Source organism: Cercospora kikuchii (genome assembly GCF_019650295.1).
Source record: "Cercospora kikuchii DNA, contig_00005, whole genome shotgun sequence".
Classification (NCBI taxonomy): Eukaryota; Fungi; Ascomycota; class Dothideomycetes; order Mycosphaerellales; family Mycosphaerellaceae; genus Cercospora; species Cercospora kikuchii.
Window position 1 is genome coordinate 2,725,676 of NW_025408586.1, and position 25,679 is coordinate 2,751,354.

Consider the following 25,679-nt stretch of genomic DNA (forward strand, 5'->3'; position numbering starts at 1 on the left):
ATTTGGGCAGGAATGGCCCGCAATGATTGGGTCGCGCGCTCATCGCCTATCGTCACCCAGCCATGCTGCGTGGCTTTGCATTTATGCGGCGCGCTCACCTCAGCGCGTTCGGATCATGAGCATCTCGAACTGTCGCAAGTGCTAGAGCAACGCTCTGTACTAATAGGTGTATGATGCCACCTGCGAGCATGCAAAAATCTGTCACCTCGGGAGAGGCGGAGGTTCTCATTGCGTTGCGAGACAGCGTGAGCACAGGAGGGCCTTGCGAGTTAGCTATCTGGTCTACGTATCCGTGCCTGTAGTGAAAAAGCTTTACTTTGCAATGTGCATTCCACCTAGAAACCTTTGGCAGCTCGCTTGATGCTTACCTTCACTTCATCATGCGCGGCGCAACGTTGAACCCTTGTCGCCCGCATGGCTCCGCGAAACTCAAATTGACCCTTGCACGCCACCTCGAAGGTTCAATTCGATGCGGCAAACACCAATGCTCACGCATCAATGTGCATCACGACACAAACTGACATCGAGACCTATCGAAACCACCGCTAGTCGACGCCGGTCGGCAGTCCTTTCGCGCTCTGTCTGCAAGAGAACGCACGAGCGAACAACTGCGAGGCCAGCCGCAAGAGATAGCCCTCAATTGTCGTCTTACTCTGGAAGTCAAGCGCCCCTGAAGACGGTGGTATCCAGAGGCTGTTGGAGGCATTCACGACGCAAGCATTGAAGCAAGTGCAGTGACGTACCCACTGTCCATCCTTTGGGATTCTCCGAACTCAACATCGTGACCGAGTCAATACCTTCGACCAAACGCCTCATGCCGCCCAAGGAACTGGACCGCAGCAGGGACGCTCGGCCGACACCAGCTGAAGGTCGTCCGTTTATCCCAGGAGAACGCAGTTCCGCTCGCAATGCAAACAAGCGCAAGAACTACGCAGAGCCACTGCCTCGCAGCACGACTGAGCCGAATCGGAAGGACTTACAGTCCATGACTACCATCAACCCGCAACGGACTGCACGCGGGAAAGGATCCGCAAAGGATGGGAAACGCAATGGAAAGTCAATCAGAGTCTATTCTTTGTCTCGGCAACCTGCAGCGAGGAGACCTGCAGTCCAGTTTGGCAAAGTGGTGAAACGTGTAGCCACACGTGAAGCTGCACAGCACGAGACGGACGAGAAGCCTCGATTAGATGATAATGAGTCCTCTGCCCCTGCTTCTGCAGCGCATAAGGTTCACGACGAGATCGATGATTCACACACGGCCCGCCTGCCAGAAGCGCATGCGCAGAGCTTGGCATCAGGTGCTTCGCACTGGTTCCCCAATTGCAATCAGAGGTCCGAAATTGAACCTGCGGAGCAAGCAGGTGACTCTGTCGTGAGGTCAAGCGGGATGGCAAATCCGACTTATGAGACCAGCAAACTCTCAGACCTTCCACAGCGACCGAGCACACCGGACAATGCCAAACAAGAGCGAGACACAGACGTGTCGAGTCCGCTCAGCGAGGCACCATCCGACATTGACTTACGGCCTATCCCAGATGGTATCTTCGAAAGCACGAGAGTCAACGTGGAGGGAAGCAGAGGCGATACAGGTACACAAACTGCAACTGCAGACAACCCTCATGATCTGCCATTGACGGATTCTACACCTGGTATTGCTAGTCCTCCCGCGAACATGCCACGAGGCTCTACTGAATCTGGAGTGGAAACCCTGACGAGAAGTACGCGACCGAGACGATCGCTCAAACCAATTCAGAGGTTTGGTGACCTTGTTGGAATGCCACGCGAAGAGGAGAGGAGTGATGATGTGATCATCGTGTCCAGGAGCAACCCGAGAACTGCGGAGCATAAAGGCAACGATTTACCGGCCACTCAGGACAACACAGATGCAGGACGTTCGACACGGAATTCCGTCGGTAGGAGTAGGAAGCGCAAGCGTTCAGTTGAAGATGATGTCCACAGACCTTCAGTCCCAAAGCACCTCAGGAGGCTGAGCTCCTCCACTAAGAGCCTCCGAGTTTCAAGTGACATAGTTACGCTTCGAGTAACACCAGCCAAGCTCAGTACTGCAATATCGAAGCAGCCGAAAAGAAGGTCTGCGATGACTGCTGCGCACCAAGAGTTCCAAGGAGTAACAACGACTGGAGTAAATGCTCTGCCGACTCCAGAAAGCACGCCAGGCAGCAAGTCTCTTGCAACTCCAATACACACTCTTCAAAGCTGTGGCTTACCTATGGCTGATCTCGAAGAGCCACCCGCAACACCAGAATTGATTCAGCTGTCCCGTAAGCTTACAGCACGTCGACCCATCGATTCCAAGGAAGAGCCTCAAGGCCACCCTGAAGTATGGGCAGAGAGCCGACAAGCTCTTTGCGAGACAGTGCCATATTTCAAGTCGCCACAGAGTGGATGCTATCAGAACAGTGGCCATGTCTATGCATTTCTCTACGATGGAGTCGGAAATTCTCGAGAGTATATGGACACAGATGTCATCATTGCTCGAGCTGGAGGAGGTATGCAGGCTGATGCTACTGGGCAACTGCTGCAGGCCAAACACCATTCTTTGGACGACGCCCAAGTCCAGGCTGTGCTCAACGACATTGATCATCAAAACCCTATTGTTGTGATTTGTGGTAACAAGAACGCTGGTGCAATATGCAAGATGCCGCATCGTTACTGCGTGCTTGGTTGGTATAAGCCAGTCGCGGTGTGGGAAGAGAAGACATTAGGCAAGGGAAAGAAAGCATGGACGACTGTCAAATTCCGGCTCGAGCGACTCAAGGACAACAAGCGCGCATGGCATGGTCCAGTACAGAATAACGTTACCAAGGTGGATGAGGACCTTGCTGGACCTCTCACCAAGAAGACTTGTCAGGACTGCAATAACGAATCACCACAAGTGTACTTTACTGGCTGGATGTGTCTTAACTCATCTTGCGAGAGGTTTTGGAAGCTTTCCTGCGGCGCAGACGCGCCTTTTGGTGATCTTTTATTCAATCCTGCCTTTCTCCTCCATCGAACCCGATGGCAAAATGAAGAACAGCCTTTCAGTGTACGGCCACCCATCCCTGACAGCGGCAAAGTCATGGGTGATAACTTGACCAACATCAACACCCGAGGTGTTGTCTGTCCACAATGCGGACGATGCAATCCTCGACGACTTTGGCGAGGCTGGGCGTGTGACAATCCGCAGTGTGATTTCTCCAACTTTCCAAAGCATATTACAGTCAAGCCTGCAATGCTTCACCAGCCTTGGGACAGCGCGGGCGAAGGGCCAACGCTGTCTCGCAACAGGTATGCAAAGCATCTAGGTGTGAAAGTCACAGTCGAGCACAACAAACTCGGATTCAAGATCTTCACCTACACATTCGATGGAATCAATGGCAAGCTGGTCCATGCGGTCAGCAATGCAAAGATCAACTCAGCATCTAGAGGACCTGATGAGATGTTCGATGCGATGCAGAGACAGGACGATCCAGAGATGGACTTGCATCTGGAGAGAAGACCATTCATTGGAACTGGAAGCTCTGCGACTCTCAAGCTAAAGACAGCTTCTCCAGGCAAATTGGCAGTAACCCCAGATGCGCGCAAACTGGGGACTGATGCAGGAGTGGTAGACGATTCTATCATTGAAAATATGCTCAATGGCTCGCAGGCACTCTTCTGTGAGGAACAGAACAAATTCGACGACAGCGAAGACGAAGACGAAGCAGAAGAGTCATCACCACCAAAGAGAGCACGCGGCCGACCTTCCCTCTCAGCCGCGAAAACAACGACCACAACAGCACCCACCGAACCAGGCGACCTCATGACAGCCTTCAGCGTCAACTACGGCATGCCCTACAAATTCGTCGCCGGCGGCTCCAGCCTGCCCTTCTCTTCCGCCCCCTGGCCAGTTCGAGCCTGTCGCGCAGACCTCAACTGGGCATCCCAAAACTTCTCCTCCGCATCCGGCCACACAGACTTCAACGAACAGCTCATCTTCGCCTACATGGAAGGCCAAAAAGTCGAATACCACGACGACGGAGAAACAGGTCTCGGACCTCGCATCGCTTCCATGTCACTCGGCAGCAAAGCAAAAATGATGCTGCGCATGAAAGCCAAACACTTCGTCGGATGCAGCAAAACCGGCATCTTGACACCCGAGAAGCCCGTCCCAGGCTCCATTGGCGGGAGAGAAATGTACCTCAAACGTCTCGCAGCATGGGAAGAAGCTCAAGAATTACTTGCATCAGGAAACAAACGCGCCTATGAAACCCGCAGAAAAGAACTTCCGCACGAACTTGGCATTTTCGCAAAACGGACCAAGAAAGCTGAGGATTTGGTTACTTTGACGTTGAATCATGGGGACATTGTGTTGATGGAGGGGTATGAGATTCAGAGTTATTTGGAACATAAAGTTGTTCCGGAGGGGTGTTTGAGATTTGCATTGACATGTAGGACTGTGTTGCCGGAGCATTTGAGGCCGGAGGAGAGGTCTGTTTATGGGGTGGAAGAGGATGAGCCGTGGATGGGGAGTTTGGGAAAGTTGGCTGCTGCTGAGGCGGAACGACAGAATGAGATGGGCGGTGGTGACGAGAATGAGGTGGTGTGAAAGTGGTGAGCTGAGCGAAAGACGATGAAGTGGCAAGCTGAATGAAAGACGATGGACTGGCAAGGTGAACGGGAGGATACGGTGGCAAATCACTTCGCAGAGACTACTGAACGCGCAAGAATGTGCTCGAAAGCTCGCAATCCTGCTGTTCAGCTATGATAGTTTGACAACAGAATTGTTGGGGGTCAGCAGTGACAATATACAATTCAGCACTAGCTAGACATCTTGCTACCGGAAGGAAGTGGTATACAGTACTGTCATTCGAAATAGTGGCTGCCTTCTGGCCAACAAGTGCAAGTGGAAAGGTGGTCAGCAGTCATCACTGGCTAGCTGAAAGTGCATTCTCTCGATCATGATAGGTCGGAGGCGTTCAAACAAAGGCGAAGTCCGTGGAGTAGTGGCTGTTGCTGAAGTATTTGTAACAAATCAGCTTGCTTAGCTGAGCGTTCGCGCTCCTCGGAGGGAACAATGTAGGCAGAGTCAGCCGCTCGCATGATAAGGACACAGGGTGTGGGAAATGGGTAGTGAGTGGTAGGATGCAGGGCTGCAGATGGAGGGGTCTGGGGTGCAGGAGGGTCTCGCTATTTTTCCTATGGTGTGCAGGGCTAGGGCTAGCTGACCAGATTTGGGATCCTGATTACCCTGATCTGCGAAGTCTGAATGCGAAATGGAGGTGTGTGGTCTTTGTGGAGGAGACGATCTTCGCGAGGCGGACGTCTGCTGGTTCAGATGGAGATGAATATGGCGAGCTATTTGATGCGCACCTTCGTGGACGAGCGCAACGAAGGGCGTTGAAGGTTCACACCACAGCAACACGAGAGTTCTGAACGTGAAATGGTGTGATGTTCCGTGGAGGTTCCGGTATAGCATGATCATGACTCTCCCTCCTCTCCACCATAAGAAGAGGCTATACGAAATGGAGTGGACGAACAATGAATTGTGGTTGGACATGCCACGAGGCCGAAGGAAGGCGGAAGGGTGCATAGGGCAGTCTGACCACGATTCGAGGCACCAAAAGCTGGCTGCGAGGGTCAGCCGCGGAGGCGAAGTGGATTGTATTCTGTCATCTGACGCGGCTCTAATATGCACCTGGCCAAATCAGGTGGACTTGGATTTGGGAGACAGGTGGTACAGGCTCCACCGAGGACTTCGCGCATCTTCGCAATGCTGTGAGGGATTATGCGACGTCGATCGCGTCCCAAACAGGTTGTCAGCAAGCTGCAGGAGGTGGTGTAAGCTTCCTCGAAAGGTATGCCGGATTCCGGCGATGTGGTGGAGAAGGTGTCGCGCTATAGTGGAAGACCCCGCTGAATTCCTGGTATAGACGCATGTCTCAGTTGCAAGAGAGGGTCACTCGCCATTTGCCACTTTCGCACAACCGTTTTCTCTGCAGTGGAGCAAGTGCCGGGTAGGATAATACACACCCTTTGCTAGGCAGTGCCGGGGGAGGGTGTGCGAGGGTGCGACGATGTTTCACCGCCCGTGTAGCAGGCAGGTTCGCCACTTGCGGCTCCAGGGCATCGCGAAGGTTGATTTCGGTGCCGCAGAGGCAGGTGTCGGTGTAGGAGATATCACATGGTGGTCAGCTGTCAGCCGCGACGGAATATCAGCCAACTCCCACGCCCTCATTCCTTGTGGCGGGCGCTTCCCATTCGGGCGCGGACGGGACAAACAACCACATTGCGCTGCTGTCGGCAGAGGAGAGTTTGCGCATGACGATGATTCATGATGAATTCTGCTGGCTGCAATGCTGCGCTCTCGGCGGGCAGAGGTCCGGTGTGCGCGTCGCGAGCGAGGCTCAGGTCGACGGGTTGTTGGAGAGGGTGTGCTCGGGGTGGTGGGAGGAGGTGATGTTCCAGGATCAGCGGGCCTCCTCTTCTCTTTCGTGGGGGTTGCCGCAGGGTGGAAGCGAGGAAGAGCCGGACTGGCGGTTTCGACCGTCGAACGTGTGCGGCCGTGGTTGGATGTTGCGCGATGCAGTCCTGTTCGCCATGCGCAATTCGGTCATGGCATTGGCATTGGGCAGCGCGGTGCCGCGATCACTTCATCCGTCAACCAGAAGGGCAGTGTGAGAGGCAGCAGAGAGAGCAGCAGGCAAGCAGGTTACACCACGTCCAGCCACAATCAATTGCGCTTTCGATGGTTCCGTGCGCCGTCCCGCGCGGCGCCAGCCGAGCACTGGCTCGCACTTGCACTCGCACTTCGCTTGGGGATGGATGATGACCACTTCATCACCCTCGCACCTGATGTCCGCCGCACACCCCTCCGCTCACGCCCACTCGTGTCGCGGACAAGCTTCGATGCATGATGCACAGAACGTCCAGGGAGGCAGGACAGAGCAGACGCGCGCGAGTCGGAGCAGAGACGGCCCACACTACTGCAGGCCATCGCCAGAATCGCAGAGGCGCCAGGCGCGGCCGATGCCTCATTCAGGCAGCGGGAGTCGAGTACCTGCAGCTGTTCGTGCAACCCACCGCGCGCGCGCTCGAGCTCGACGACGCCCACAATGCACTTGTGCTGGAGTGCTGCTGACGCGGGATGCGTAGCTTTGCCCGCCTCTTTTTCGCGACCCTCTCGCATCTCTTTCTGGCAGCCGTGGATGGCATGGCATTCTGGGAGAACGCGTCTGTCTCACGGATGACTGCTTGGTCAGTCCATCACATGCGGCCGGCGATGACTGAGTGACGCAGCCACCACGACCGCTGCCCCTCCGACCAGGCGGCGACCCATTTGCGATCCTGCGCGGATGACTGTGTGTGTGTGCCGTCTGTCTGCCTGCAGCACCATGTACTTACTTAGGTGATGCCTGTCGCCGCTCCTCCTGCAGCTGCTGCATTGTTGCACCCAGATCGCCCGCCGCCCCTCACTCCGTGCGACCAGCATATACCTCCCAAAGCTGCTTTAAAACAGACGACCTCGCACGACGTGTCGTCGCCCAGCTCCTCCTCACCACGACCACGCACCGGTCGTCGTGGTCGGACGGCGGATCGGGCCTGCATCTCTCGGCCGTCCACGTCCACGATCGCCTTCTGCTCCTGCACAGCGCATCGCATCGTCCCGGCTGAACTCACGCCTGAACTGCGGCGCTTCTCTTCCCACACGATCTGCACCATTACACCACTCACGCATCTGGTTGCCTATCCCACGCCTTCCTCTTCGGCTTACTCGGCCATCTTCCAACCACATCTCTTCGACTTCCAGCGCCCAACTACTTAGCCATGCCTTCGCCCACGTTGGCCGAGCAAAGCCTCGAGTCTATTGTTGGCGGGAGAAGTTTGACGTGGCCACCAACGACCGTGCACTGCACCACTAATGCGGACAAGAAACGTATAACAACATCACCGCCCACGCCGCACGACACGATGCCGTTCCAACGCAGACAAGCACCGCGAACCGTCTCGTTCGAGGATGAAATCAACGAGGATCCAGCGTCACATTTTCTATCACCTGCCAAAATGGCCTACGAGTACGAAGACTGGGCGGAGGACTCCGACGACGACGCCGAGGAGGTAGAGTGGGACGCCGGTATCACCGACTTTGCCCTCTTCCACCAGGACCGACGTCAAGCTCAAGCGCGACGCACATCGGTGCCAGACCGATGGGAAGCCCTGTTGTCCAGTCAAGCCTCTGCACTGCAACGTGCCGTACAACGAAACCGGTCAGACTCGGATCCAACACGAGCCCGGACATGGACGCCACTCGCACAAGACGTCCCGCATCTCACTCCGGACAACTCACCAACACTGAGAGACGACTTCGACATCGATCACTACTGCGGAGGTCATGCACCCCGTCCCAGCATTCCCGATTACTTGCAATCTGCCTTTGCCCCTTCGGAGGAACTCTCGGACGATGACGACTACGACTACGAGACAGATTCCGACGATGAGGAGCTACCCATCGACTACCTCGTGGAACGCGCACGTGAGCGAAGACGTGCCGCTCGCAAAATGGAACGCCCAGGCATGCGGTTTAACAGAACCATGTCCGGCAAGGTCCACGTGTGGCGACGACCGAGCTGGCAGCTCCACGATGTCGGTGAAGATCCCGAAGCCGAGCGCAGAGCTGAGCTCGCATCTGTGCAGCACGATCAGCCCCATGTGCAACATCAGCAAGCCGAGCAACGAGGCCGAAGGCGGTGACGCGGTACCGCAAAGCATGCATGAGTATTGAAGCGAAAAATGCACATGCAAGCTATTTTACCAAGCCATCAGACTGTGTACCAAGAAAGATTTTTGCATTTCCAAATGTGGTTAAGAATTGCATTCTGTGGCGTTTTTATTGCATTGGATCGATTATTTCGGAAAGGATGCGGGACGAAATTGCATTTTCTGCATCACGAAAGGGCATCAAGTTCCTGCTATTGCAACAGACTGGCGAAAGGATTCCTTGTCATATGCATACGAAAGGCAATGTGGCGCGATTTTTGAGATTCGATTTTCTGTTGCTCGCAAACGTCACTGGCTGGCAGAGTTGCATGGGTTTTATTATTGGGCGTTGGGTTTCCGCATCTCGGTGCATTGTTGGGCATAATTGCATGAGAGATACCACCTTTGTTTTCCGGTTGACTGTGGATTGAGATACGAATATGATTGAAATGAAACGAATCGGCTAATCGAATATCTTCTTCTCTTCTCCTTATTCCTTCTCCTTCCTTTCTTACAATCTGAGTGCACGTCTTGTCCATCGATCAAATCATCATCTTCATTCCCCATCATCGCAAATCTGTCAAACATAGCTGGAACTGCCTATGTAGGATTCTGCAATCCAATTGGCTACCGACAGCGCGAACCGCTCGAGCACAACAGCCTGCAAGCTGCGCAAAGCTGCGGAAAGCTGTATGCTGCTTTCCCGTCACGCGCTCACAAACTGTAGCAATGCAAGTAGTAACCGTGGTATTCCCCCCACTTTCTCCTGCCCTCGCTTCCCTTCTACCACAGTTTCCCTTCAGCATCATGAGCACCCGCAACCCGAAGCCAAGAAAGACTATGATGGCAAAACTATGGTAGCGACGACAGCTGGTCGAAGTGCAAAGAAGACAGAGAGCAGCATACATCATAGTAGCGGTGTCGAGAAACAACATCGACGAGGACGAAGATTTCTCGGATCAGCCATTTACCACGCCGGTCGTTAAGAAAAAAATGAGGCTGACGATCGATGTTTTCTGCTAGAAAACAACAGCCTTTGTTGATGCGCCATGCAGATATGAAAATATCGAAAATTTGCCGTGTGCGTCGTGCTGGTTGAAGCATAGCTGACTGGCAGTTTTTTTTTTTTTCTCAATGATGACTTATTAGCAATCGGCAGAGTTTTCGAATGTTTCGTGAATGTGAAGAAGGTCAAGCAAGAGCATCATGTCATGATCTCTCATGATGTTCACGTGGACAAGACAAAAGCGAGAGTTGAATATGCGCGATGAAGGAATCTTGCATCCATACCGCAAAAAAAGCTTCAGCCGCCAGATCATTACAGTGGTAACACATGAAAGAGGCAAAAGAGTTGCAACTGAAACCCCCACGCTTTTTCATGCTGCTTGGAAGGAAAATGCGGTACGGTACCGTTCTCTCGGGAGAGCAATGCAGTGCTGTTGACTGGTTGGCCGGAGAGCTATAGCTTCCCATCCTTCGACAACCTATGTGCTGCTACGTCCTACACCGCTTAGTTAGAAGTACCATTCGCGATTTCCAGAAACAGCAAAAGAGATCGTAGATCTTTGTGGTTGGGATCGACATGGGGTTGGTACTTGGTCTTCCTGTCTTGCTCCCGCGTGGTTGTCGCCGCGCTGTACTGTACCATACATCGTTAAGACTGGTTCCGGAGGCTGGCTTGTGCTTCGTGACCGCATCGTACGCGCGCGGGAAGACAGATGTCCCACGGCAGGATAATGGGCGGCTAGGAAGGAATGTGATGTGATAATTGAGGAAGACGTGACGAGTCGGTCAACGGTCGGCGTGGAGAGGAATTACATGGCAGGGAACCGTGGTATACATGTATCAAGTCCCCGGAGTATCAGAAATCCTGCCGAAGAAACCAGATGTGGGTGTCCGGCTGTGATGTGGAAAGTGGGAAATATGCGGATGAAGTCGGACACGACTGCCCACGATCATGCAGTCCAAGATCATCCAGGTATATGCCAGCAACGAATCTGCATCGTGACGAAGTCTTGTCGCGAAACACCTGACAGTAAATAGTAAACCGCCAAAGGATTGCGGCTGAACTGTACTCACAACGTGGGCATCAGAGTACAAGCCATGACGGCAATGGCAACGGCAACCCACATACAGTACTCTGATCTGCTGACTGGTTGTTTACCTTGGCAATGCAATGAAGGAAAAAGCGTGGCACTGGCACATAGACGTCGGTCGGGTAGCTGCGCTTTAACGATTCCGCGCGGTTCTGCTTCGGAGTACAAAAGTACGAGCAGGAACAAAAAGATGTCAACTTTGCCGATTCGTGGAAAGAGGTAGCATGTGAAAGTGGAAAGCTGCAGCTTGCAAGACGTGATAACGGTATACCGGAATGGGGAATACATAGATTGAGTGAAATGAGTAGGAGCTTCTTCCGCACTAGTATGTAGGAGTGAGGCGAGTAGTCGTAGTCATATGTAGTCGCCATGGCGTCGTCGGAGTTTCATCCGGAGAGGAATCCATTCCTTGAGTAGATCGCTTGTGGCTTATGAGTTGCATGTTGTTTGATGATGTGCATGTCATAGATGCAATCGAGATCCAGTTCATCTATTGCGCATTTGGCTGGTCTGTTCACACGCATCATTGTATGCATGCGAGCGACCGGAGAAAGATCCGGTAGTCGGGGTTGTTTGTAGCGAATGGCTTCATGATGCCTTGATCGTGCTTATGGCGCGAAGCGAATGTGTCGAACATAACTGAAAGGAGACACACAACCGTCCTATTCGGGCCTCACTCCGACACAATTGTTCACGCTTCGCAGCCGATATTGTTCGACGGGTCATTCTCGTTCAAGCCTCCCTCGCGACGCGCTTCTGCCATTCTCTGACCCGCTTCTCATAGACAATAGCCCTCCCCTTTCCAAGCGCTTTCTCGGTGTCGTAGTTCTCGTCATAGTTATCGAGGATAACCCGATACTCTCGCATCTCCATCAAGTCTTTCTTGTAGGCTTCCTTCTTGCGATGCAACTTATCGATGAAGGCGGCCATTTGCGTCCGGCCTTTCGCGGTCTTGGGCATGCTCATCAATTGCTTCTTGAGCTCGGCTCGTTGTTGGCGAATATCTTGCAAATCGGATTGAGCTTGGGCGATCGCTTCTTGAAGTACGCGCAGAGTAGCGTGGACACCGTCGCCTTGCCGGTACTTGAAGTCAGACGGTTTGGTAGGCATTGGCAGCGTTTAGTATGTCTTCGATGAGTTGATTGAAAGGCTCGTTGGTATTTGGCTGGTGTGCTGACGTGAGAATCGTTCCTGTGCTGGTTGGTATACACTATGTGGGTTTCACGCCAAGATATATCTACAGTCCTGAGTTTGCCGTATCAATGTATTCACGGATGCTGATCGACTTGTCCCCTTCTATTCTGGCAGCAAACGCGTCGCATTCCCAGTATGGTGTACATCTTCGACTCGGCGTCTCCTGAGTCTCATTCACGACGGTCGCCGAAGTCGCGATCGTCTATCGTGACCCTGTCGCGAAGTATAAACCTCTCGTGCTCGATATGTGGCTGCCACACATTCTGTCCAGATCTTACCAGCGACGTAGTGCTGTAGATGCCAGGTCCGTGGCGGTGCCAACGTTCAGCCACGCACTGAAGCTGTCGGTGCGTTTTCATGGGCAGTTCAGGAGGTAGGAATTAGCATAGCGTCGCATCCGCAGCTGCAAATGCGTGCCCCAGCTTAAACCGATGAAAGTCGTCGTAGTATGCGATGCCCGACCGTATTGTACACTTGCTCAATCACTTCTTGAGGACTCCTCAGGTGGCTTCTCAAAGAAATCCGGCGCAATGTGTCCTCATCTCGTGTCCCGAAGTACAGAACGCCACGCTGTATGCCTGTGTCTTCCATATTTCCTCTAGAAACCTGGTGGGTTCAATCTCTGGCTCATCCTCGTCCACTTGGGCAATTTATGAATGCCCTTCCTATACCCTCTCACTTTCTTGTCGAACATGCTGTACTTGTCCCTCGGCAGCATCTCCGCTTCCGTCGGCATCTCTGCTTTCCATCTTTCAATCAATTTTGTCGTTCCTGTCTCTCGCACCACATCCCGTAGTAGCTTTTTCCCAGGTGTAGGCACGCCTACTGGATTCGTAGAGGGTACCCAGTCACCCTGCTTGGGCCCCTTACCGTGTCGCACTGCCGCAAGACTCTTCGACTTCGGCGTTGAGGCGGCGAGGAGGCGCTGCCCTTCTGCTGTTGTGGAGAGCTCCTCTGCTGTTGCCGTGCCTTCGGAGGTAGAGACGGTAGCCGGAGCTTCTGAGGATGCGGATATTGGTTGCGGTGAGATGGAGGAGTTTTGCTGTTTGCGCAGCGCGTTGTCGAGAACGGCGACTACGCTATCGACGCGTCGTAGCCTCTGGCGATGGCGCTGCTTTTGAGGAGATGAAAGTCGCCATGGGATTTTCCTGGCTACGTCAGATTCGAAGCTGTGTGGCTGGGTACGCTTTGACACACCATAAGAGACCACCAGAGAGCGGCTGGCTGGGTCGGAATGGGCCAAACATGCTGTGTGTGAGGGTTTGATGTGATGTTGACTTCAATGCTGTCTGGTGGAGATGGAGTCCGCCGCGGAGGTGCCAAGAATATCAGAGTGGGTCCATGACCCCCGAGCCACGGCAGTCGCCGCCATGTCAACACCACAGCATGTGTAAGCAGTGAGGATCAGTGCAAAGACGATCCAGCGAGACTCCCCGCTGCACTCGACGCCATGTCGTACTACTTCACCATCATCGGCACCCGCGACAACCCTCTCTTCGAGCTGGACTTTGGCACATCAAAGGTTGGCGGCGATGGCATTGCACGCTTTCGGGAAGAGGCCAAGCATATGAACCAATTCATCGTGCATGCAGCAATCGACATGGTGGAGGAAGCCCAGTGGAGCACGAAGGACTTGTGTGTATCTGAATGTGCCGCACGTGTCTCCCAGAAATCTGACCGAGAACCAGATACCTCAAGAAGATCGACTCTTTCCAGAACAACCACATCCACTGCTTTTTGACCGGCGGCAATATCAAGTTCATGCTTCTCATGAATCCTGACCCCAGTGCTACACCCTACTCGAATTACCAAGCTCCTCCGTCACGGCCAAACACCGGCAGACAGAGCACGTTGATTGCCAGCAATCCAACTAGCCAACAGACTGAGGAAGCTGTCAGGCAATTTATGACCGAGGTTTGTCTCTGGTTCACCCTTGTGTGCTGCTTGGTGATACTGACCTTGCACAGGTCTACGAAGCATGGATGAAGTGCATCATGAATCCTTTCTACAATGTGAACCAACCCGTGACTAGCCCAGTGTTCAGGAGTAGGGTCGCGACTGCCGCAAAGAAGTATTTGTGAGGATGTGCTTACTTGCACTTCCTCACTCATTCTCAGGTGAGGCAGTATGAGTTGGGAATTGGACCACCGGCGACTCGTGCAATCGGAAGGATACCACAGCGCCATCCACACACACAGCCACTTTGCAGTACCGAAAGCGCAGTATACTGGGATACTCCTCCACTTACAAGCTCCTGCAAGCTGCTGGACTCGGAAGCGGAAGATCCATCTCGATTCCAGCTGACAGCGACCGGTCGGGAGCGTTGTGTTTGGTCGCATCAATGGCCACGACAATAGATCACCGCATCAAGCTGGGCGGTCTACGTTACAAATGGCAATGGAGTCATCGACATATGTTAAGTCACTCGTAAAGGGACGACCTGATCTTTCAACAAGCGAAAAGCGCTTGCATCAGAAAGGTCCGCATGCTATGGTCATGGCAATTGTGACCGAGATGCCTTCACGGCACTCTTCCGCTTGGGTGTTCCTGATCACATCTGGATCGCGGGCGGCGTTTGCTCTAAGTAGACAGGATGTGTTCCTGTCACACCTCACCATGAAACCAGAAAGGAGGTCACATGAGCAGCTTGAAGGATGGTGGGGTCTTCACGCAACACAGGAGAGTGAGCTCACTTGTATCCGAGCTGCTACTTGAAACTACCTCATTTCATGCTGAGCTCCCATACAGTGAAAACATTATCATACCAACATCCCCAGGGTTGAGCATCTCCAAATATTCTCAAACCCCGTGCAACCTCGGCATCGGCCAGCACACTAAACGTCAGCAAGAACCGCTCGAACCGGCATCATGGTCCGCATCAAGAGCGAATGTCCACGGGCGCCACCACGACAACATACTCCAGGCAAAGGAGGTCCACTTCGTGGCAAAGGAAGCGGCGGTGGAGGAGGCAGCAATGCCAACGGCGGCGGTGGAGGTGGCAGTGGCAGCAGCGGTGGAGGCGGCAATAACAAGAATCCTCGAGGAGGACCACTGCATCCAGCTCTCATGCTTTCGAACCAGAAGATGATGGAAATTCTCCGATGCGACGACATCGACTTGGATATGATCAAGCACGCCGCCTACCATATCATGAAGGCGCAATCCCCAATTCCTCGTAAGGAGCTTCGCACCAAGCTCGCGGAGCAGGAGACTGAGTTCGAGGAAATGCTAAGCGGGGAGAGATGGGAAGGTCTCCGATATCCGGATGGCAGAACCTTCGAAACGGATATTAATCACCTTCTCATCAAGATCATGAGTATCGCGCGGAAGAAAATCAACAGCGAAGCGAAGAAGAATAAGGCAAAGAAGGCCCCTCCAAAAGATCGAGGAAACGTGTTCGACCTGAGCAGCAGCGGAGAGGAAGCCTCGGAACGTCCAGTGTTCAAAAAGTTCGAGTTTCCGCGCGCATTGCAATCTCCTGGCAGAATCCGTTCGACGAGCCCGAGCGAAGCAGAGCAGGACTATCGCATGTCCGGCGGTCTGCCCGACGACAGTAGCAATGGCTTCAAGTCTCCTGCTGGCGGTACTGGCCTAGCCAGAGGCATAGCTGAGCACATCTTCGGTCGAAGGATTGGCGAGCTTCAGAGCCCGTTGCTACGCAATGCTCTGCGGCGATCCTCTATTATCGGCCGGGATGATGATGACATCAGCGAATACAATGGCATTCTCGGCAATTCGACTCGTCGGGTTCGTGGTGGCGGTACTGGTAATGGATCACCAAAAGATTGAACTCCTGGAGATGATGATCATGTGATTATGGGTTTCGAAATGGTCTAGGCAACGCGAGACGAGTATCGAACACATGCGCATTCATCCGGCTCTCGAAGAGTGGCACATCACTGGATTGGATCGGGAATTTTGTATCGAATCATCACTTTCCCGTCCAAATCCGCACGCTTAGGCCAGCTCGGTTTGTCACAACATTGGCCACATTGCACGTGGGCAAGCGATTCTCGGATGGAATTCAGCTGCTTGGGACCACGAATTCTACCATCAACAATACAATAGCGACGACGATGGCAGAAGAGAAAGATTTGCGTGATCATTTTAGTCGCGCATCGCACCGCTGCTTACACGCACGAACCATTGAAGGTCTATCTCTATCATTCATCGTATCAGTCAATTCCATCAATGCTACAAACATGCGATTGCGAAAGCTCAATGCCATCTAGTGCAAGTGCAGAATTTGTTCATGCTTATCGTGTCGTGTGCAGCGCTTCGTGGCCTTTCTTCAGTTTTATCACGCTGCTCGTGTACCAAATTGCTGCAGCCGCTTGAATGCGGGCGCGCAAGATGAACTCGAGTCGCATTGTGAGCCTTTACCTGCAGCTCATTGTTGTGCATGATTCGGGAGCACTGGCTGCTAGCCACTGTTGCTCAGGTTCGCGGAGGCACGGCGCGCTCACGCCGAACGACGAGCACTGGATCCTTGGTACCCTTTCTCCGTCCCCTTGACGAGAATAGTCCTCTGTCGCGGTAGGCGCCTGAGAGCATTTGCAAGCTCGATCTCCGTCATCGCGATGCCATTCATCCTCCCACGCAGAAACTGACCGATATTACCATCAAAGCCCAGAGCGACCTCCGAGACATTCAGTGCGCGCGCGATTGAGACAATCCTAGCAGCGCTGTCAAGGGCCAAGTGGTTCCTGAGATGGCTGTATGTGTAGCGTGTGCCTTGCAAAGCATCTCCGTGCGCTTTGACTGGACACAAGAAAACTGCAAGATACTTCAAAGCCCGGAGCCTTTCCACGACGAGGCTCAGTCGCTGCTCAATTCTCAAAAGCACAATATTCTGCTCTGTCAGTCCAGAACTGTAGCGTAACTCGTTCTCCTCTTTGACTGTGAGGCAGGCATCTCGATTCGTCTAATGTTTGAGAAAGGGCTTGGAAAGTGGAGGTCGAAGAACCAGCCGTTGGTCATATCGATCGAAGGGTCTATTGCAGCGTCCGTCAGTGGCTGCGTCGTGAAAAGGTTGAAGGTGTTGACTTCGAAGTACACATTGACTGCTATGTCGGCAAGACAGCTCGGGATGTTGTCATTTTTGCGATAGATTCTGTCGAAGAGGACCGTGGTATCGCTAGCATCGACTGGCTGGTAACTCTCGCCCATGACATAGCCGAAGATCTCCTGTACGAGCTCCGGAGAGAGTGATTCGAAGCACTTCCACATCTGCTCTCGATGTTCCCGGCTTTTACGCAAAAGTGCAGAAAGATCGGCACGACGCATCGCAGCGAGCGCCATCTGTGAGTTGAGCTTGTAGCTAGGGTTCGTTCGCGATGCTGAACTGGGAGCTAGCCACTTGAAGCTTCGCAGCAAGTTTGTCTCGTGACAGGTAAATGCTTTGTTGTCCTGCTTCGCACTGCCAGAACAGCCTCGAACAGTTCGCTAAAAGTGTCCAGACTGGAAGGAGACACTTCCAACTCCAAGTGTGAGAAGTTCTGTCACGCTAGCCTTCTTCATATCGTTGCTTGCTGTCCGTGATCGCAGCACATGCGCCAAACGCCTCGCTTAAAATCATGTCGCATTTCGGCGATCATAACACATTGCAAACCAGACCAGTTCTGGCATTTCTAGGTCTTGATCGTAGCACCCAATTTCTCCAGCTCCTTTCTTCTCTCCTCCATCTTTTTCTTCTCTTCCTCCAGCATCTCATCGATCTTCTCTTTGCTCTTCTCCAGTTGCGCAAGCACTTGCTTCTCATACTGCACACTCCAAGCACCACCACTCATGCCTGCTCCCTCGCCACTACCAGGCAAGGCCTTCTCAGGCAACTGCGAACTTGGCTCGACATTACCCTCGAACACAAAATCCGGCTTCTTTCCCTTGCCCCTTCCCTTCTTCACCTTCAACCAATTGAACTGATCCTCGCTCATCAACATTTTCGCGAAATCCGATGTAGGTTCATTGAATTCGATTGTCTCTAATCGCTCCGCGACGACAAAGTTATCCTTCTCTTGCCTCGCTTTCTGCTTCTCATCTCCGTACGGAGAGAGGGTAAGATAGTGCTCCCGATAGATGGCCTTCTCTCCACTCTCTGGTGCGAAGTAGAGTCTTATCTCCACTGCAAACTCGCCATAGCCCGTTTCTGCCACCTCAAAGCTAATGTCCTTCTTCGCAGCGCCTGTCGCAGGGTCGAGCAAAGAAGAAGATTCGATGGTGCGCGAGGCATCGGCGTAGGTGTGATGGAGTTTGAACTGGACTTTCTTGAGCCATGTCGTGATGTCGGGTCCATTGGGAAGAGGGCGGACATAGACTTTCCAGCCTTTCGTGTGCCCTTCTGGTGGTGGATTTGGATAGCCGGAGTATGGAAGGACGTGCGCTTCGTTCCCGATGATGAAGTGGCGCGTGATTTTGATGCCACGCACGCGCTTCGATGTTGCCGCGGGCATATCGGCGGTAGTGGGGTTGGATGAGACGACCAGAGATGCGGAGCACAAAGTGAGGACGCGACTGACCAAACGCGCCGCGAATGCCAAGCCGCACGTGAAAGTGGAGTTCAGGTCACATCCCTGTTTGCGATTCCTCTTCACCTCTCCTCCTCTGCATCCGCAAATGCATCATCAGCAAATCTCGTTCCTCGTCTACGCCACGCCCGTCTCCGAGCATAGAGTCTAATTGTGCCGGCACGCTGCCTCGCCGGGCGCTGCGCCACAGCCAGTATGGCTTACTCGGACAGCGCTCGCGATCACAGAACTTTGCCCAACTGCCAGGAAAAGATAGACGCCCATCCAGCGACGTGATTCATCGCTCGTGCGATGATCAGACATCGAACGTCTGGGATCCCTGATATAATACTTCCTAAGACAAGAATAAATCCTATGAACTCTCGATTTACTGGATCAACACTTCGCACATTGTCGAAGTTCTTTTCTCGAACTCCAATCCACGTATCGTGAGGACTCCTGTCCTCGCGCACTTAGCGTGAGTCATGCAGCCGACTCAGACTCCTACTAATCTAGGGCTCCGCGCCGCTTTCATCTTCAACATCTATGACTATTCCCTTCTCTCAGATCCTATCCCCTTACTCGTTGGACTATGCGAAGATGCCAGCAGCACTATCCCTAATCCGCCGGCCTGATCGTCAGCTCGCCATCAATCCTCGTCCACAGTCTTTCCAACCGCGCACGGTGATCAATACCGACGACACCCAAATTTGAAAATTCTGTCGAGGGTAGTGACAGGTCTTGCGCCCAGAAGACTAGTAAATCATCGATGGTAGTGTGTATCTTTGCGGCGCCGATGGTATATGCAGGAAGTCTGTAGTAACTCTGAAGAAGAAGACCTTGGCCGACAATCTGATATTTGCCATGGTGGTACGTCGTGCGAAGAATGAGGCATGCGCTGATATCATCTGCAATCATCAGAAGGTCGCCTACCCGAGCAGTGGGGCAAAGGAGAGCCATGGCTCGTGAATCGTGGAAAAGCGGGCGCATTGTCTGGTCGTCGATAGCCTCCCTGACTCGATCGACCAGTTCATGACTTCCTCTCAAGCTGGCTTGAGATAAATCATGATCCAGAAATTCGAGACCTAATGAGCGCTCCGCCCATGTATGTGGCGCTGCGTTTGAGCAGATGAATTGTCCTTGGCAATCTTCAACCACGCACACAAACTTCTGTATCATTCTTTCACAGTCCATCAACCTTGCGATGCTGGAGCGCGAAGACGATGGCAGAGTCAGCCTTTCTGTTACGAGTTGACGCAAAGCCAAGTCACTGCTGTCGATTCTCAACATCGCTAGGAGCTGAAGTTCTTGGTGGTGCTGAGCAGCGAAAGGCAGCAATTTGCGAGCCAGGTCTAGTGCAGACCTTGTGTAATCAGGATAGATGAGGTTGTCGTTCTCCGTCCACCTGATGAAAGAGAGCGTGCCATAAACACGGTCACGGGCATCGCTACAGCCAAGTCGGGTCAGAAGCTCAAATGAGAAACCTTCCGAATTCATAGGTCTCTGGCGTCCATCGAAAGAGAATAGTAGCGCGTAATGAAAAGACATGGTCGGCAACAAATGCGGGCCTAGGACATCTAGGTTCTCAAGCAGTATGGTTGAGTCTTTTCTCCGCCCACAAAGCATCAATTTTCTTTTGGCTAGCTTGCATTCTTGCAAGACCCAGAGACGTTTCCAATAGCGACGGTTGCAAAAATGTTGACAAGCCGTCCTCAGCTTCACTAGCCCAGCTGAATACGAATGCAGATTCGTCAGAGGTCGAGGAAAGAACTTGTGGAAGTAGCCCAGTGTCTTATCGACGGCGCTGTGTTCCGAAATCTTCTCCACAAGCATACCAGGCCAGATCCCGTCGATCGTGTCTACATCATCATTGTCACAGCCGATGCAGCAGAGCACGAGATGTGCAGACGCAAATGTAATCCCTATGCACTTGACTTGGTATCCCTTTTCAGTCAAGTCGTTCTGATTGATGCAAAGCGAGTCAATCCAGATCCAAGAATGTGCATAATGGAGCCTAGTTTGCCACAGTGCGTAGTGGCAATTGAGCGTGACTAAGTGAGGCACTTCATCAACTAGAACTTCTTTCTGGTTGTCCAGGTCGCCCCAAGTATACGAGATCGCCTTGTATCCAGGCTCCTTGCCACGGTAAAAGGTTTTCAGCTCAAGAGCAACCACTTCATCTTGCCGCCCAGGTAGCAACCTGAGAAGCCGTATTTGTTGCTCGGGGTCTTGGAGTGGTTGCATGGACAAAGGAGCACTTTCAACTGAAGCGTCAACAAGCTGAGGAAGGTGCGCAGTGAGGAGCTCTCGGCTCCACGCGCAGCTGTGGCGGGGTTTTCCTGCCAAGGCTTGCATGAAGCGACAGCAAGGAGCACTTCGGCCACAAGCAGTATCGTAAAGAGTCGTGATTTCGTGCTCCAGGGTATCATATGCTAGCCTAACCACCCATTCATCCTCGCCGTTCAACTCCCAAATCAGCTTTCTTCCGCATCGTGCAACTTCCTCTCGTTCTGCGACAGAATGGGGTTCTCTTCCCAAGGATATCCATTCTCTTCCTCCCATTTCAATCGATCCGAAGCGAGTCTGTCCAAAGCCTCTTCTTGGTCCATACACAACTCATGGCGCCCTTCTCCGTCTTCCCCCTCAACCCATCGAACACCAAAACCTTGCTCAATCCGCGCAAGGTCAAAGTCGTATTTCTTTAACATTTCCTCTCGCATCATATCATTCCACAAATCGGCATGTTCGGGTTCATCCAGCATGCGCATTCTGATTCTGTGCTTCAATCGATTGAGAGGAACCTCTGTCTCACGCATGATTTCCCAAGCTCTCTTGATGTCGCCTGCATATACCATCTGCTCAACGAACCAATACACCCCTCGAAGCTTATTCGTCATGGGTATAGTCTGCCTCTTGACGTTCTCCTCGCCAATAACGAGAAGTCTGCGAGGTTGCTGATATGCTTTGGATTCTTTCCACAACAGCCATTCGTTCCATACTGCATCAGCTTCTCGACAGCGTGCCAGAACAGCAACCCAGCCATGAAGAAATTGCCAGTCCTCGCGAACGAGGAATGTACCGAAGTGATATTGATCTTCCTCAGGTAGATCGAGGCAGTCCTTGAACCCAAGAAGGACTTCTCGTAGATCTGATCTCCTCCATCTGCCATTGCGGATTTCACCAAGTCCTCGGTGTCCAATACTGAATTTTGCAATGACCGACCTGTAAAGATTACTAGTCATGCCCAGGCCGGTCTCTTTTATCATCTTCAGATATCTCTGCATTGCCGCTTTGCTTCTGCTTCGGGCAGCGAACTTCAAAGTCATGTGCAGCAGTTGCGGTTCGACGTCCAGCTTGGCAAAGCGATACCGCATGATAATGGCATGCAATGTGTTCAGTACTTCGGGATCAGTGACGTTATTGCGGCATCGATAGAGCGCTCTCATGATCGGTTCGTAGAGATGCATCAGATTCATGGCAGATTGACTGTCCAGCATTGCCACGGCGACCACCCTTAACACATCCCGTGGCCATTCGCATCTCAGCAGTTGCGACCTCAGGACAGAGCGAATCGCTTTCTGTCCCACAGCCAACTTCATGTTTTGGCGAAATGTGGCGTGCGAGATGGGAGCATCGTCAGGTCTCTGCAGGCGAGGCGGACCGCGGAAGCGTACTCTACCTTGCTGCACGCCCGGCCATGGGTTTGACAGCGATCGGAGTGTCCTCAATCGCGCATCTTTCTCCCGAAACAGTGCTTCGAAGCTGAGCGCTGCTTCTCTCAATGCCACCTCGCGCAGCGCATCCTCTGGCACAGGCTCTCCATGGTGTCTCAGCTGCCGCAGCGTCTTCTTCGAGTAGAAGCCTCGGGAGTTGTGTGGCGGCGAGTCGAGCAGAAAGCCATCGTCCTCGGGGCGGACAGCAAGTGATGTCTCAGGATGGCCGCGTCGCGGCGCGGTGGTCAGTCGGCGGCGGGAAAGTCGAAGCTGGCGGGCCTGGCAGGTGAGGCAGACGCTGGGTCGCCTCGCCACCACACTCATCGTCGATGGCGATAGGCGGTGTGGGAGGCAAGAGGTGAAGTGAAGTGGTCGGTGGAGCCGCAAGTCCCCCACCAAATGATGCTTGTTCCTCGATTCACATGCAAGTCAGCGCCACCACCGAAACTTTGTGACTCTTCGTTCCTGAATATCACTTTTTTCTTCTCTTCTCTCACGACAACACCGAGCAGCAATGGCGGCACCTCACCAGCCACCTCGGCAATATGTCGAGAACGAAGGCTACGTTGGCGACAGAAATGCCATGCCGGGATCTGCCAACGACCCCGCTACCAACGACGTCGTGGAGGAGGATGAGGACTACGATGATCTGTTCGAATCCGACCTTTCTGAAACGGAAATATCTGCCTCAAACCCGTCAGACTACACGAAAGCATACAATCGCCAACGAAAACTCAACGACAACTCCATCCCCGCAGACCAGAAACCAAAGACGAATCCCCAGCTCAACACGAAAGCAGCCATAGACGACCACATCAAGAGTTTGGCACGACATACTGCGAAGTTGAATGTCAATGCCATCGAGGGCGGCGCCACAAAAAGCCATGGAGGTGCTGAAAAGTCGGATAGAGCCACAAGCGAGCAGGTGCTTGATCCACGAACACGGATGATCTTGCTGCAATTGTTGAACAGAAATATCGTGTCCGAGATCAACGGTGTGCTATCAACAGGAAAAGAGGCGAATGTCTATCATGCGGCGACAATCCCTGAAGAAGGCGAGAAGGTGCTCAACCGAGCGATCAAGGTCTACAAGACAAGCATTCTGGTGTTTAAAGACAGAGACAAGTACGTGACGGGCGAGCACAGATTCAGGAGTGGCTACAACAAGAGCTCAAACCGAGCCATGGTCAAAGTCTGGGCAGAGAAAGAGTTCCGGAATCTGCGAAGGATACATCAAGCTGGCATACCTTGTCCGGAGCCAGTATATCTCAAGGCACACGTCTTAGTCATGTCGTTCCTCGGCAACAGCAAAGGGTATCCAGCACCGCGGCTACGTGATGTTGAGTTTGACGAGACGAGGACGCCAGAGGAAATTGCGCAGAAATGGTCGACAATCTACGTTGAGCTGCTCAGCTACATGCGAATCTTGTATCAGGTCTGCAGATTGGTGCATGCAGATCTATCGGAGTACAATCTGCTGTACTACAAAGACACGCTGTACGTGATCGATGTCTCGCAATCGGTGGAACACGATCATCCCAGATCACTGGAATTTCTGCGCATGGATATCAAGAACGTATCCGACTTCTTCAAGCGCAAAGGAGTCGATACACTGTCAGAGCGATCTGTCTTTGGCTTCATCATGGCAGGAAGTGGAAGCACAGAAATGGCGGGTATGAAGGAGACACTGGAGAAAATGTTTGAAGTGGAAGCACAAGCTGGCAAGCAGGATACCGAGGTCGACGATGAAGTCTTTCGTCAGCAGTACATTCCACAAACGCTACGAGAAGTCTACGACATTGAACGCGATGCCGAGGTCATCAACAAGGGAGAAGGCGATGGGCTTGTTTACCAAGACTTGCTGGCAGACAAGACTGTAAAGAACGGTGCGGACCATTCAGAGTCATCTGAGCAGGATGATGAAGACGACGATGCTGATTCGGAGGATGACTCTGGGAGCCAAGTGTCCGAAAGCGCCTTCGACAAGGGTCCTCCGCGAGGCAAGAAGCACGAGGACAAGGAAGCAAAGAAAGCGCACAAGCAAGCTGTCAAGGAAGAGAAGAGGGAGAAGAGGAAGGAAAAGATACCCAAGCATGTTAAGAAAAAGATGATCTCGTCCAGCTCGAGAGGAAAGAAGTAGGCTGAGAGGCCTTGTCCACGCAGATGATTGGCATGCAGTTGTTACAATGCAATCGTGTCTCAAACAGGCATCTGTACCCCACTTGGGCCTGGAGTATGCTCTTGAACGATGAACCACTTGCAAAGAGTCTGGAACGTGCCCGCAAACAATATCGAGTCAATCCAGATCAAGGTGGCTGAGAGATCACGGCATATCCTGCAGCCACAACTCGATTGAGGCCACCAATAACTACGCAGAACAGCCTTCAAGTGAGGCGTGTGTGAATGGTCACGACGCGATCTGCAGCCACATTCAGGCAATGCCAGCATGTGGGGCAGCTCTCATACGCGTGATGGTTACCAAGTACCGGGTACTACTGGCAGCAAGGCTGAAGGATTCTTTGGCACCGCCAGCGCTTCTTGGCAGCCTTTCGTGACTTGCGATTGTATTGAGGCTCTATAAGAGAAGCTGAACGACACCATGTTGACATAATGCTACCTTACACAGACCTCCGTGCGCACACTTGCAAAGAATACCCTCCATGTCCGATATAGCACCCCTCGGATCGCGTCCGCTTTACTTTTCTCAGTCGACTTCGCTTACTCTCAATCAGAGAGATTCTGGTGGCTCGTGTCCTGATCAGGGGGGCTTCGAGTTGAACGACATTCCGGTTTTGAGCGCCGCGGGTGCAAGGGGCCAACGCGAAGTTCCAGCATTTGTGGATCGGGGAGCAATTGAAGGCGACCGACACAAGGCTCCGGTGCTGTTAGGACCCGGGAAACAGAGCAAGAGAATTTCATGTCCGAGCCCAGGCTGCACTGCGACATTCACGCAGCGTAAGAGTCTCAATCGACACCGGAATACAGTGCACAGCGTTGGCGCACAGGTATGTCAGCATCCACAATGCGAACAGACCTTTAGGCGACGAGATATTTTCCTTCGCCACGTGCTTGAACAGCACCAAGGGGAGAGAGATATGCGGATCTGTCCGTTGTGTGGGAAACAGCTACGGCCACGAACTTTGCGACTCCATCTAGGAAAGAAGGCTTGTCGCACTGCTGCTGGTATTTCTTCAGCAGATGTGCTCGCTGCCCCCGTCGAGGTTATCAGGCTTGGGATCGAGCTCTTTGTGAGGTTCCGACCATGGGGTGAAAACCATCACTATCTGGACTGGCATCCGAGACCGAAAGCACACATCGAAATGTCGAACGAAGTCAAAGAGTTGGAAATACTTCTATATCGCCAGCTGACTATTGCTTTATGTTCGAAGAACGTCAAACAAGACTCTACGATCGTTGATGCCCTCTCCATCATC

The 25,679-nt window shown here is 52.9% G+C and overlaps 10 protein-coding genes across 10 annotated transcripts; 5 read left to right on the forward strand and 5 right to left on the reverse strand.

The window, feature by feature from the left end:
• Positions 1 to 814: 814 nt before the first annotated feature.
• On the forward strand, positions 815 to 4,591 carry CKM354_000881300 (uncharacterized protein; the record flags this gene model as incomplete). The annotated part of the gene is made up of 1 exon (XM_044804208.1): positions 815 to 4,591. One exon carries the CDS (start codon positions 815 to 817, stop codon positions 4,589 to 4,591), a length of 3,777 nt encoding a protein of 1,258 aa, XP_044660143.1.
• Positions 4,592 to 7,809: 3,218 nt separating this feature from the next.
• Positions 7,810 to 8,733, forward strand: CKM354_000881400 (uncharacterized protein; the record flags this gene model as incomplete). The annotated part of the gene is made up of 1 exon (XM_044804209.1): positions 7,810 to 8,733. The coding sequence occupies one exon, from the start codon at positions 7,810 to 7,812 to the stop codon at positions 8,731 to 8,733; it is 924 nt and encodes a 307-aa protein (XP_044660144.1).
• A 2,834-nt stretch (positions 8,734 to 11,567) lies between these two features.
• Positions 11,568 to 11,945, reverse strand: CKM354_000881500 (uncharacterized protein; the record flags this gene model as incomplete). Its single annotated transcript, XM_044804210.1, has 1 exon — positions 11,568 to 11,945. The coding sequence occupies one exon, from the start codon at positions 11,943 to 11,945 to the stop codon at positions 11,568 to 11,570; it is 378 nt and encodes a 125-aa protein (XP_044660145.1).
• A 682-nt stretch (positions 11,946 to 12,627) lies between these two features.
• Positions 12,628 to 13,276, reverse strand: CKM354_000881600 (mitochondrial 54S ribosomal protein YmL31; the record flags this gene model as incomplete). Its single annotated transcript, XM_044804211.1, has 2 exons — positions 12,628 to 13,177; positions 13,227 to 13,276. The coding sequence occupies 2 exons, from the start codon at positions 13,274 to 13,276 to the stop codon at positions 12,628 to 12,630; spliced, it is 600 nt and encodes a 199-aa protein (XP_044660146.1).
• Positions 13,277 to 13,479: 203 nt separating this feature from the next.
• Positions 13,480 to 14,110, forward strand: CKM354_000881700 (TRAPP subunit TRS20; the record flags this gene model as incomplete). The annotated part of the gene is made up of 3 exons (XM_044804212.1): positions 13,480 to 13,664; positions 13,718 to 13,943; positions 13,997 to 14,110. The coding sequence occupies 3 exons, from the start codon at positions 13,480 to 13,482 to the stop codon at positions 14,108 to 14,110; spliced, it is 525 nt and encodes a 174-aa protein (XP_044660147.1).
• A 787-nt stretch (positions 14,111 to 14,897) lies between these two features.
• CKM354_000881800 (uncharacterized protein) lies at positions 14,898 to 15,818 on the forward strand (the record flags this gene model as incomplete). The annotated part of the gene is made up of 1 exon (XM_044804213.1): positions 14,898 to 15,818. The coding sequence occupies one exon, from the start codon at positions 14,898 to 14,900 to the stop codon at positions 15,816 to 15,818; it is 921 nt and encodes a 306-aa protein (XP_044660148.1).
• A 673-nt stretch (positions 15,819 to 16,491) lies between these two features.
• CKM354_000881900 (uncharacterized protein) lies at positions 16,492 to 17,330 on the reverse strand (the record flags this gene model as incomplete). The annotated part of the gene is made up of 2 exons (XM_044804214.1): positions 16,492 to 16,900; positions 16,996 to 17,330. 2 exons carry the CDS (start codon positions 17,328 to 17,330, stop codon positions 16,492 to 16,494), a joined length of 744 nt encoding a protein of 247 aa, XP_044660149.1.
• Positions 17,331 to 17,659: 329 nt separating this feature from the next.
• Positions 17,660 to 18,478, reverse strand: CKM354_000882000 (YEATS domain-containing protein YAF9; the record flags this gene model as incomplete). Its single annotated transcript, XM_044804215.1, has 1 exon — positions 17,660 to 18,478. One exon carries the CDS (start codon positions 18,476 to 18,478, stop codon positions 17,660 to 17,662), a length of 819 nt encoding a protein of 272 aa, XP_044660150.1.
• Positions 18,479 to 21,006: 2,528 nt separating this feature from the next.
• On the reverse strand, positions 21,007 to 22,569 carry CKM354_000882100 (uncharacterized protein; the record flags this gene model as incomplete). The annotated part of the gene is made up of 1 exon (XM_044804216.1): positions 21,007 to 22,569. One exon carries the CDS (start codon positions 22,567 to 22,569, stop codon positions 21,007 to 21,009), a length of 1,563 nt encoding a protein of 520 aa, XP_044660151.1.
• A 190-nt stretch (positions 22,570 to 22,759) lies between these two features.
• Positions 22,760 to 24,385, forward strand: CKM354_000882200 (protein kinase RIO1; the record flags this gene model as incomplete). Its single annotated transcript, XM_044804217.1, has 1 exon — positions 22,760 to 24,385. One exon carries the CDS (start codon positions 22,760 to 22,762, stop codon positions 24,383 to 24,385), a length of 1,626 nt encoding a protein of 541 aa, XP_044660152.1.
• Positions 24,386 to 25,679: the final 1,294 nt, after the last annotated feature.